Here is a 12398-nt window from a genome sequence, read left to right as displayed (position 1 = left end):
ACATTCGTATGTAAAGGTATTCTTTCATATAACTGAAACTGTCATTACTACTTTTAGGTCTTTCTAAGAAGATACAGAAAATCTTAGTCTCTCACCCAGAAGGTTTAGAATCTACATTCTGCAGTAAAGAAAGAAGTAGGGATATTGAGATGAAGAGCAGTAAGCTCATGGATTTTCAATAAGTCTCAATATATACATTTGTGATTCAGCTAAGCCTATGGACTTTTAAGTATGGGTCATATTAACATACAAGGAAAATGTTGACAGCAGATTAATTATAAGAAAATTGCATCTTCGTCTTCTAAAGTGGGGCAGAGTGGACAGCTTAATTCACAGAGAAACTATTCTCAGCCCACCTGAAAGTTAGAAGTTTTTGGTAGCGGTGATATCTAATGGGGACATGATACAGTCAACTTTTGCAGTTTGGTCGATGTTGGCACAGGATGTACCAAGCATAAACATACAATCAGTTCACAAGACAGTCCAAGACAGGTGAAGCAGGGGAACTGCTTTTGCTCTCTCCAGCTAAAGACCAGTTGGCTTATGCTGAAAGGGGACGTGGACACCAGAACTAATTCCCCGGATTCGGACACCCGGTCCCTGTCTCTTTCTGCTGGAACTGACAGAGAAAACTTCCCGAGGGCGCAGGAGGGCACGACTGCCGGCTACTCCCGTGAGTACTGCATCCCCTGTCCTGCCCGTGCTGCTGAGTGGGAATGTGGCAAAGGAAGGTGGCCTTGCTGCAGCCTCGTCCACATAGCTCTCTAGTTGGCTTTATGCTTCATTTCTCCAGCATAATTACGTATCAGTTTGTTTTGCTATGGCTTGTAAGTGTTCAGTGCCTTCAGACTTTGATAGTGAAACTAGTTATAGCTTCATATTGAAGAAGCATTGATTGTATAAAGAAAGTGTTGTATCTTTGGAGAGCAGAGATTCCTTTCCACAAAAACCTGCCTCTCATTAATACATAAATGCACCTGTTTATTATATGCTATCTCTTTTCAACAGACAAGATGGTAGTATCAGGCAAATTGTTAACTTGTGCTAATTACTTCTTGATACAAACTATGTATTTTGAATATTGTTAGAGCCATTTCTTCCGTATTGTGATGAAACATAAAGAACACTTTACTTTGCTCCAAAGATTAGCTTAAAATAGTCATTGTTTTATTGTCTCTCACTGTTATATTGATACGTTCCCAGAAACCTTCCAGGTGGAATAACGGGGTAATTTTGTTACTGAATACTGGTCTGAACACCGTTTGCCCATGCTAGCTGTCAGTACCAAAAGCATGTTCTACACATTTCTTACTCCGCATTTCAGCAAGTCAGGAGGTGTAAGAAATGTTAATCAGAATTGGGTCCGAATTTTACTTTTAGATTGCATAAATTGTATAACAAAAAAATAGGTTAAATTAATTTTAGCAGATAACTGGGCTGTTTCTCTCCACTTTACACCACAGCAGGTCATCTGGGGTGAACAAGTTGGGGAAGCAGTTTTCCAAAAGAATGCATCCAATGCAAGGCATGTCTGGCAGCAGGGCTAGAATGTCAGTCTTGTGGGCAGTTTGGTATTGTGATAGCTGGCTCCATTGAGTTATATTAAGGAAATTATGGCTTAGCTATGCAAGGAAGAGGAAAAACAGATGCTACAAAGTCTGTCACAAAGCTGTAACAAGATAAAGAAGAAAAATTATTTTGGATCATCAGCCTCACTGTTCTAACCTGAAGGGGTTTGATTCCTTAGTCCTCACCAGACACCACATCCGTATGCACAAGGTGTACTGTAGGATTCCCTGTGCAAGGGAAGTCGAGTCTGACCACCTCACACCCCTAACATCTGTAAGTCATTGCCCAGAAATGAACACTTAAACCTTTCATGTGCTTGTTAGGTATGTTTGGAAGCTTTCTGGAGTGATCTGATATTTTCTACATGTGTATTAAGAGAATAGTCCTTCCATGCAAATTTTAAGTAGGGAGAAGTATGTAGCACACCAGGAACTGTGTTATATAGGAACAACATTAGGTGTCCATTTTTTTCATGAGAATATTGCTACACCTGTCACTCTTCTATACCAGCATTTATTTTATGTGTTTTATTATCTTGGGAATGCAGTGATATTAAAACTAGAAATGCAAAAGAAGGTTCACACCTCTGTCAGGGTCAATATCACCTTTGTGCCACTGTGGTGTCGGTTGTGTAGCTCATTTTCCATTGTTATTTTCTCACATTTCTCTATCCCTTGTGAAAGTTGGCCCTTATACCCAGTTAGCAGCTACACAGAAATTACATTGAAGAAGTTTTCTTTTCCTGACATTCACGCTTCTTTTTTTCCCTTTCTTTCTGATTTTATTCAGCCACATTGACTCATGGACATCCTAAGTAATTCCTTCTCTACTCAATGTTTCCCTATGTAGTTCTGGGTATTTGTAGTCTGTTACATGCCCTGTTGGCCATGGAAGAGTGACTTCCTGCAGTTACGGTTGAGAACTCTGACATTCAGCCCCATCTCTGTGGCATAGTCAGTGAGTATCAGAGAAAATAAACTTTTCAGGTATAGGTTTGGTGCCAAGTGGTTTCATGCAGAGTGGAGGGGTTAGCAGGCATCAGACTGCAAATCTCAGGTGATGTGTCCAAACATACTGTGCAACCAGCCCTGCGTTCATCTGTCCAGCCTCTGAGCAAACCAGAGAAGGGTTGTTCTGCTCTAGAAGATATTTAGCCACATTACATTAGCTATATGCTCAGAAGAATATATCTAACAATGAAGCACATGAGTATAAGGGCTGTGTAATTAGCAGGTGTCTGGAGTGGAGCTTGCCTCCCCTTACATCCACATGTGTAATATGCCTTGTTCCTGTATGTGTAGATGTTTAATCGTTAATCATTTGCCCTAATTGATAATTTTAAGTGTCACATACTTAGGAAAGCAGACATCTAGCAAGATGTGTAACCTTGCTGTTCATGTGTCCCTAATGTGCTGAGAGGCAACCTCAGAATATCCAGATTAGAGTGAATGTCACAATGGAAGAAGTGGGAGCAGTACCTATGCAGACAGTAGCTGATCTTCAGATAATGCCTAATTTGAGACAGAGATTGCTTTATCTTGGCTAGTTACTCCAGAAAATTTACTATAATGGTAAAACTGTGGTTGGATGTGGTAATGAGCGGTAAGTGGTTGTTGGCTTTTAGTATTATATTTTTCCTTTATATTAAAAAAAAGAAGCAAAAAAAATAAAACGTGTTTAACTTTGCAACTAAGTTCGTGGGAACGATAAGTTAAGTGAAATACTGTTCCCACTGGAGTTAGTGGTTCTTACTAGCTTGTTTTGGACTATTTCAGCTTTGTTCACCTCTTGGATTTTTTCCAGCCGGCCACACGATGTCGCTTGTGCCCGCGGATGCGGCTCCATCCTAGCAGCCTGGGAGGCAGCTCCAATGCTGCTGCCTGCTAAAGTGAATTGGGGCTGGTTTCAAACTGTGGTCTTTACCTTAGTGCATTTTTCCCTGGTAACTGAATAATACTATTTGGCAAGTGAACAAAACAATCCCACCCATCTTCTCTGTAGCCAAGAGGCCAAGAAGTTGAGCTCCATGCTGGTGTTCAACACCAGCATCTTTTTCCAGGTGGGACTAGAGGTGACAATTTTGTTGCAGGTCCGTTTGCTCTGTCTCAGAGATGCTATGTACTCTTTTTGCTCAGGTGGAATTACCATTGAAATAACAAGCAATTATAAGTTTCCAGTTTCTAAACTGGAATAGGTCAGTGACCCATGTAATTCACCATTCATCACTACATCCCCGTATCAGATGTGGAAAGCCCCTGTAGGGGCAACAACAGAAGTTCTGCTCATAGTTTGTACCCCTCCTTGATGGTGGTTGATCATGTTTCTAAAATATCTCTTGCTTTTATAGGTCATCTTCATTTTGCTAGCATAAATAAATCAAGCTTACAAGCTTTCTTTTCTTTCATTGTCCCAGTTATCCTGTAGGCCACTGGTCTAGTGGAGTTAATTTAACCCACTGAAATACGGATGAACAAGAACAACACAAACGATTCCTCCAGGATATCCTGTCACTGCCCAAAAATACTACATTTATTTCCATATTTTATATTTATCAAGCCAGACATTTCCAACTTTTGCCTTTTTTTTTTAATACTGTTGTGATTTTGACCCACTTGGCTAGCGTCCAAATCCCACACAGCCACTCGCATCCCTTCCTCCTCCTGGGGATGAGGGAGAGCATTAAAGGGATAAACGGAAAAGAGACTTGTTGGTTGAGATAAGAACAAACTACAGTAATAGTGAAAATAATAATAACAATAATGATAATATATACAAATATACAAATGAGTGGTACACAGTGAAACTGCTCACCACCCAGTGACCAAGGCTCAGCCCATTCCCGGCTAATGATCCCAGCAGAGAGAGTCCTGAAACTGTAATCCCAGAAAGGACATAAGAGCCCAAGAGTCCAAGAGATCGAGAGCTGATGGAGAGAGTGAGACAACCCCAAGAGACAGGTGACCCAGAGAGACAGGGCAACCCCAAGTGAGAGAGGGAACTTCTGGACTGGACAGATCCTCACCTACATACTGGGAATGACGTGCATGATATGGAATATACCATTGGCCAGTGCAGGTCTCAGTCCTAAACCTAAGGTTGAACCCTAGGCTAGTAACTGGGGCTGTGCTGCCTCCCAACTTCTCCTGCACCTGCAGACACTGGCACAGCAGAGAAACTGAAAAGTCCTTGACTGTCCTGGCAGCAACTATAAACATCAGCATGTTATCAGCCTTCTTCTCAGCACAAATCCAAAACACAGCCTCTTACTGGCTACTGTGAAGAAAATTAATTCTGTCACAGCTGAAACCAGGACATATACTTACATTTGCAACTCAAGGTCATCTTGTGATTGAGCTGTTTATCTAAGCCTCTCTCCTTCCCTATCATTTCCAAATGATGAGCTTTGAGATTAAGCAGTGGAAGTTTGAGGTAGATCTTAGACCCCCAAATGCATGAGCTTTCCTATGAATTATTAAATTTTATCCCATTTCTGTTACTCTGATGTTCAACCCAGTTCTTTATGATATCCCAGTCCTCCCCTATATTGTCAGTGTTTTATTACTTTGTTTCAACAGCAAAGTTTATTAACCTGTTACTATTTTTGGTGTCCAGATGATTAGTGAAAATATTAGCAATTTCAACTCAGCACCAGTCCATGCTGACACTTTTCTCTATCAACACTGCACAGTTCTCAATACCCATTTCTTACATTTCATTATTTCCTTACTGATGCTACATTTCCTTTGATAAACTCCGTCTTCTCCAGATTGGCATTTAATTTAATGTGTGGCAACATACCAAACATTTTAATGATATCACATTAGAGGAGATCCAATAAAATTTACCTTGTGCAGAAGCAATTTGTCTAACAAAGAAAGCTACCAAGCAAGTCTGGCACTGTGTCTTTATCTTATGTCAAATCAATTAAAATCTATGTGACTATGATTGATTCTCTGTTTACTTTGATGTTTTTGTTCAGTCTTTCCTTTAGTTTTCTGTTGGAAGCAAACTGATAGCTCCTTATTATCTTTTTCCCCTCTTAAATATAAAAAAACTATAGTTGCCGTTCTCCCATGGTGAGAGGTATTGGACTTGCAATTCGTGGGAGCTTATTGCTTCCTGTTTAAGTAGATTGAAAGTCCATTTGAATTATGTTTCCATCATCACTGTCATTCATTGCCCTACCCTTATTCTGTTAGCTTTCCCTCCTTGCCTCAGTACTTTAACTTTTGTTCCTTAAAACAGAGGTGAAATTCTTCTTCGGTGTTGGAGCCCTACCTAGGTTACCTTTCACCTCTGCTGTGTACTGACACAGTGTAACTCCCAGTGATCCCGTTTCTTCTTTCCTTGTTCTCATTTTATTTGGATAGCTGGAGAACCTTTTGCTATTTGTTTTAATACCATTTTCAGTGTTTAACTCAGTTTGACTTCTGGCAGTTCTCACTTTATCTCAGCACATTGTGAGCTCTTTGCTGATCTTTCTGTATGCTTATTCCTAATCATCTCCTTAGGGTATTTATTAATCCAGTGGGGTCTGGATTCCCTTCCTGCATTCCCCTTTGGGCACAGATTGCTAACATTTTTGACAGAAATAAGCATTGTACATTCAGTTCTTTGAGCTAACTGACTTATCTGTCTGCATCTATTTATCAAAATTTCCTGTACTGGAATCAAGAATGTTTATTATAGACATGTTTTTTCATCTTCTGTTCAATTTAAACTGATGCAGCTTGTCACTTCTATACAGCATTATTTTTATTAACCAAAAACTAATCTGCAACACTTTTTGTCCTTTCACTGACAAAAGGGACTTCCAAACTTTCTTATTAGACTCTCAGTATTAAAAGTATGTCTCTAGAGTTGTTACACACTGACCACAGGCAATTTCATCATGTATTACGTGCAGTTTGTTCCTGGTAACACCACTTCACCAGTTTTGTCTATCTTACAGCTTTCTTTCTGTTGAGTGTTTATACTCTCACTTACTACTCTGTCCATTGCCATATCTTAATTTATGCTTTTTTCCAGTAGAAGTTGTTTTAAAGAAAGCAAATTTTTTTTTTTTTTTTTTTTGTAGTAGTAGGTTATGGACCCTTTGTTTTTAAGAAACAAAACAAAAACCAGACCACATACATCATGATCAGAAGTGATATAACTCTGAAATATGGTGCCTTTAATCCCATTTTAAAGTCATGGTTTAACACCAAGTTGGAACGCAGACATTTCACAAGCTCTCCAATGTGCTTTGCATCATGTAGCTGCATAAGGCTTCCATAACATGAGTCCCACAGCTCTCTTCATGTCATGCCTGGCAAGGTGATTGCATCCTGGGATGCAATTATAGACATTGTTACACATGTTCATGCACATTAAATATAGAGAAAAGATGGGCATTGCTCAGTTGTATCACACCTTGATAACAGAATGTTCATATTGATCTTGTAATTGCTGTTTCTTTTTGTTTTCTTGAATTCTGTGTTTTAGTAGGCTGAAAAGGATTTACAAAAAATACCCCTGTATGTTATGTCTTTTACAGGATTCCCATATTCTAAATCTACTTCTCTACCTGGCTATGGAAAGAACGGCTTACATCAGGTAGGCAAACATTTAAATGCATTCTCCAGGCAATAGTGTATCATAAATAGTCAGCTTCGTAACTACTTGAAAATCTGCACAGCAGTAACGCTTCAAAGGTGTTTTGACTGCAAGCCCTGTCATACCCTATGCAGGTTACAGTTTGTCTCTCTGCAAGAGGAAGACAGACTGAGGCTTCTCCTTTTGATTGTGTGTGTCATAAGCATTAGGAATCTTGATTCTCCTCCCAAAACAAACAAAGGTCCAAAATGTACAGGCTGCACATATTAATAGATCACAGTATAGCTTGAATTAATGATAGAGAAGATTTGGCCTATAATTAGGCAAGTAGTAATCTTAGAGCAAAGGTGGAACAGCCCACATCCATTGCGTTTCTTGAACCATCCGTTCTGTTTTTTCCAGTGTGCATGTGTATATATATATTTATATGTATATACACACACAGTCATCATACTTTTAAGACAGGGGAGGGAGCAGTACAGAGAGAATGGCTGGCAGTGATCTAGAAAGCAAAATGTGTAACGAAATTACGATCAGATCAGACTAGGTGTTCTTTTTATAATCCTTTATTATAATTTTTGCAGTTCCTCAGGAAAAAAAGACATTTTTGATGCTGTGGCCTCTTCTCTCTGGCATCCAGCATTATGGGTTCTCAGTTCATGGCTTGTATTTTTAGGTACAAATAGTGGTAAGTAGTCAATACATAAACGCGTGGGCACTTACATTTTGAAGATTGATTTTTGTTTAAATTTCATGGACAGAATCTCATTCAAATTCCTTCCTTTCTGTGAAGGAAGATGTGAAAGCTGCAAAAGTACATGAGCAGGATCAAACTTCCCCAATGATAAGTGTTAAACTGCAGGTCATTAGAAGGAGCTGCAAGAAAAGAGCTGAGAGAGTAGCTAAACTAATTTTTCAGTAGGTACTGAAATGTCTGTCCCTTTGAGTTAATATAACAAGATTAATTGTGCCTGCATTGCTTCAATACCTGTCTGCTTGAACTCTTCTCTGAAGGAATCAGTGGCACTGCAGCTTGATCAAATGAGATTTATGAATTTGAAAGAGCTTAGACAAACCGGTCCCCAATTAAGAGTCAGCAGCTTTGTTCTGACTTTTCAAAGTAACTGTTACCAGTAACCTGAAGTGAACCAGGGACTGACTTGTGCCCAGCCACTGCGCTGGTAGGGCTCCAAAACCACCTGAAAGCTCGACACAGATGAGGCCAAAGCAAACCCGTCAGCAATGGAGGTTGCTGTGCTCGCAAGCTAAAGCCATGCAGTGTGAGAGGAACGCAGCAGATGGCAGCATTGGTCCCACCTAAAGTGTCCAGCGTCCCAGCTGGAAACAGTAGGAAAGCTGAAAAGGTCAAATCCTCGAGGCCCAAATTCTTCTCAGAAGGGATGTCCTCTGTTTGGATTGCAGGTTCATACCAGCTTCTGTGGTTTGTTATTTTTGATCAGCCATCCCAGTGCTGCATAACAAAATAAACCAAAAGCAAACAATAAGGAGCCTGGCAGGTTGTTGTGAGCATCGCTGTGCACACTGTTGGTACCCTAACAGGCAAAAATGAGATTCAGGGAAAAAGTCATATAATAGTGCTTTTCTGATCTCCTGTAATGTTTTTCATCATAGCATTTGCCAGCAGAAGAAAAAGGCAGTGGGTCAAACAAAGCTATAGCACATGCGCACAATTCCCCCTGGTCTTAGTGGGATCAGCAGTGTGAAGCAGAAAGCAGAATGAGACCAGTTTTGGTGCAGCATAAGTAATCTGTGACAACAGCACTAAGACGTCTGTGTCACAGGGAAAGGCATGTGACAACTTCAGTCTTACCTTAGGGCCAGGTCTTAAAATGGGGTTGGCTGGTGGCTTCCTGACACCTTTCTGCCTCATTGAAAGCTGTGAGGAATCAGAGCTTAAAAAGGTCCAAAGGGCTTAGGGGTGAGGTGGGTTGATATGACACTGCAGTTGCCTCTCTGAGTGACATCCAAGCTCAGACTTTCACTGGTCTCTGGGAGTTCACAGCACAGGCAGAAACTGCACCTGCAATACCTCTCAGGACCCAGGCACTCACTTGACACTCCATCCTCTTCTACAGGCAGAGCTGAATCTCTGTAATCATAGATTGATGGGTGCTGTGAGCACTCGGGATGCCTACTTTGAGCAATTAGGTCAAGTTCGAATTAGAATTTATTCTCTTTCTCTCCTGCAAGGATCTGTATTTTGATTGTATGGTACCAGCTGGTTTTCTTTTTTCTCTTGACAATGTGCAGAGTCGTTTTGTGGTGCATTTTGCTGCTGCATTGCTTTTTTCTTTGTCTTTCAGCCTGAAAATATGGCCCAATATGAAATGGACCAGGAGGCAAGCTGGGGGATGAAAGGTACATTGCAATATCATTTCTGCTCCAGTGCATGTTTTCTTCCTTTGAGGATGCTTGTTAACATACTGCCATAAAGGTTGCTATTCTGAGATCTTCCCGTAGTTCACGTAATAAAGACTAGACAGAGACCCAGCTCAGTATCATGTTTATCACTGAGAATCTTATTTTTATCTAACTGAACGTGAAGGCCTGACTGAAGTCCTACATCATACAATGGTGCAACCGGGCTCAGTCAACCCCAGTATCCTCCATATGTGGCAACAGCCTCTGTGGTGGTGGTCTCATATCGAAGAGAGGAAGAAATTTAAGATAATCACTCCTTCAGAACATTTAAAAAAAAAAGTCCATTGTTCTTCTTGTTTGTGCTACGGGGTGGTTAAAAGGTACAGAATTCAAAAAAGCAGAATTTATTTGCATTCATTTTTTTAAATTACAGTTTAAGTGGACTGTGAACTTAATATGGAATTTGGATTGGAATTTTCAAAAGAGCTGAGGAATATAGGAACATGCATCTACTTTTTTTTTTTTTGAGGATTTTGTTTCCAAGACAATTAATCTCTTTTAAAAAATTGTATTCTAGTGCTTCACTTCATGCCTCTGTGTTGATAGAAATCTTTGTCTCTATGTTTGAATAGTTTAAAGTACAGATTTTGAAAAGTAGACCTATCTCTGATTTCATTTCAGACCATAAAAAGGTCTATGAAAACATACTGGCTATCCTGGTTGCATTTAATCATTGTTGTGAATAGATGAACTTATGGTAGTCATATCATATATAGTCTTATACTGACCTAACTAGAATACCCTTGGGCTAGTTTAGATCTAGGACCCATTGTCCCCACACCCCCAAATCATCTTTTCTTCACTATCGTTTTTCCCACTGCAGTCAGCCTAAGTGCAGGATGTTGGCATCTTGGAATATTGTATTAACTCAATGGTTTTCATATATGTTCCCAGACTGACATGCCTGTAATAATCCATATATTTTAACTATTTTCAGTAAAGAACAATAAGGGCAGGACTTTGGGATGACAGACTGACTTAACTGCACAAAAGCCTCCTGTAAAAGGAAATTCTCCGTTTTGCCAGACATATTCACTGTGTAATCCAATGGCATCAGGAAATGGATTTTCTGTAATAAGCCTTTGATTTCAAGGACTATTGCTTCGGCAATAGTGTTCTAGGCATTCAGAGCATGGGGGTCAAATGCTTACTGTGCATGCAAGTTATCCAACAACTATTGAGAAGAGAGAAATGTAGTAGCATAACAAATTGCTGGTGTACCTGACTGTTCATTGTGGTGTCTCCAAAAGAAGCCTATAAATTCTAAACTGTGAACCTGTTCTCATTCTTTTGCAGAATACAAGGTAAGAAGGGCTTTTCCAACACTGGAAGAAAAATCAGATTCAGCACTTCCTAGCAAGGTTACATGTGTTCTTTTTATTTTATTTTGTTAATTTTTGTCCCAGTGAAATATTTGACAAATCAGGATGCAAGTATGTACCGTTTAAATTAGTAAGTGCCCCACACTGTCATTTCCACACATTAGAATCAGATTTGTCTGGAGTTCATATGCTCTTGTCTTTTTAACAGATTTATCCTTACGAAACACTTATTGTAACAAACCGAATTCGTGTGAAATTGCCTAAGGATGTGGACAGGACCAGGCTGGAGGTAGGAATGATATTTGCTTGATGGCTTTGCAAGTCTTTCTCCTGTTTGTTTACCATCTTAGGTATTCCTGTACCCAAGTAATAGCAATGAAAGAAGAGAGAAGAGAGGAATAATATTATATGCTGTATTTTATTTCAAAACACTAGCACGTAGGCAATTTAACTAAAAAAGAATATTAAAAAACCTCCCAAATTTCTGACAAAATGGTATTTTATGAAGATACCAATGAAACCCATTCGTTTTGGATGATTACAGGATATCCTGAATACAGGATATTGAAAGCTGGAATGAGGCAGGTGGAAACTTTTTTTAATTTCTATAAAAGCACCCTGTAGAATAATCCGAGTATTATAAAAAAGCTCCACTTATCCTGCAAATATATGGACCTATGTTGCTGGTCTTATTCCACCTCTCCTTCGGCTGTGTGATCCATGATCACTGTGCTGTAGATCTGCTATGCCATCCGCCTCTCTCAAAGAGTAGTAGTATAAGCTGGAGAAAGGCAGATGTAATTTTTTTGTAAAGGAAAGCTTAGTTTCCAAAGACCAAATCCTGAAGCTGATGTTCAAGCAAAATTAATGAAGTTCCTTTTTTTTTTGACTGAGTAATGACAGGACTTAAAAAAGGCTCACCTAAATTATTAAACTAATATATCTTTGTATGAATTACTATTACGTGACTAGCAATATTGGGCCTTTGGGAAGATTTATATTTAAATAAATTTATTGTATTTTTAACTTGATAATGTGACAAGGAAAAAAGAAAGAAAATATAATATTAAAGCAAAAAAAGAAGAAAATCTATGAAGTAGCAGAAAGTTCCTCATTAAAGATTAAGGTTTAAAAAAAAAATAACAAATTCTTATACATGCAGCATATTTTGGAAATGGTGCATGTTCTTAAATACTTCAGTGTGCTTGTCGCTTGGTTAGCCAGCAAGTGGTATTGATTTGATTGTAAGGAAAAAAGAACCTCAGTCGTGTGCTGTTTTAAGCCTGGGGTACAGCAAGGCATGATAGCAATAATAAAAAGCATAGTGACTCCAGAAAAAGGAGCAGGGAGTTCGAGGGATACTCATCTGGGCACATTCTATAAAGGATTCTTTTATATACATACAGATATATAGATATAATGTGTATTTGTGTGTATATTAAAGAATAGAGTCTTTGTTTAAACACATCA

General features: G+C 39.2%; 1 protein-coding gene across 1 annotated transcript in view; it reads left to right on the top strand.

Moving 5' to 3' along the window:
* ABLIM2 (actin binding LIM protein family, member 2) overlaps positions 1-11217 on the top strand; it is a gene marked incomplete at its 3' end in the record, with an annotated part of 96797 nt that extends 85580 nt beyond the window's left edge. Inside the window, exons 16-20 of the mRNA XM_010076036.1 lie at positions 526-673; positions 7106-7164; positions 9489-9543; positions 10903-10967; positions 11137-11217. Coding sequence (XP_010074338.1) covers positions 526-673; positions 7106-7164; positions 9489-9543; positions 10903-10967; positions 11137-11217 — 408 coding nt within the window. The remainder of the gene's footprint in view (positions 1-525; positions 674-7105; positions 7165-9488; positions 9544-10902; positions 10968-11136) is intronic.
* Positions 11218-12398: the final 1181 nt, after the last annotated feature.

The sequence above is a fragment of the Pterocles gutturalis genome, unplaced genomic scaffold (genome assembly GCF_000699245.1).
Source record: "Pterocles gutturalis isolate BGI_N339 unplaced genomic scaffold, ASM69924v1 scaffold8118, whole genome shotgun sequence".
In the NCBI taxonomy this organism is placed as follows: domain Eukaryota; kingdom Metazoa; phylum Chordata; class Aves; order Pterocliformes; family Pteroclidae; genus Pterocles; species Pterocles gutturalis.
This window is presented reverse-complemented; position numbering and strand designations above follow the sequence as displayed.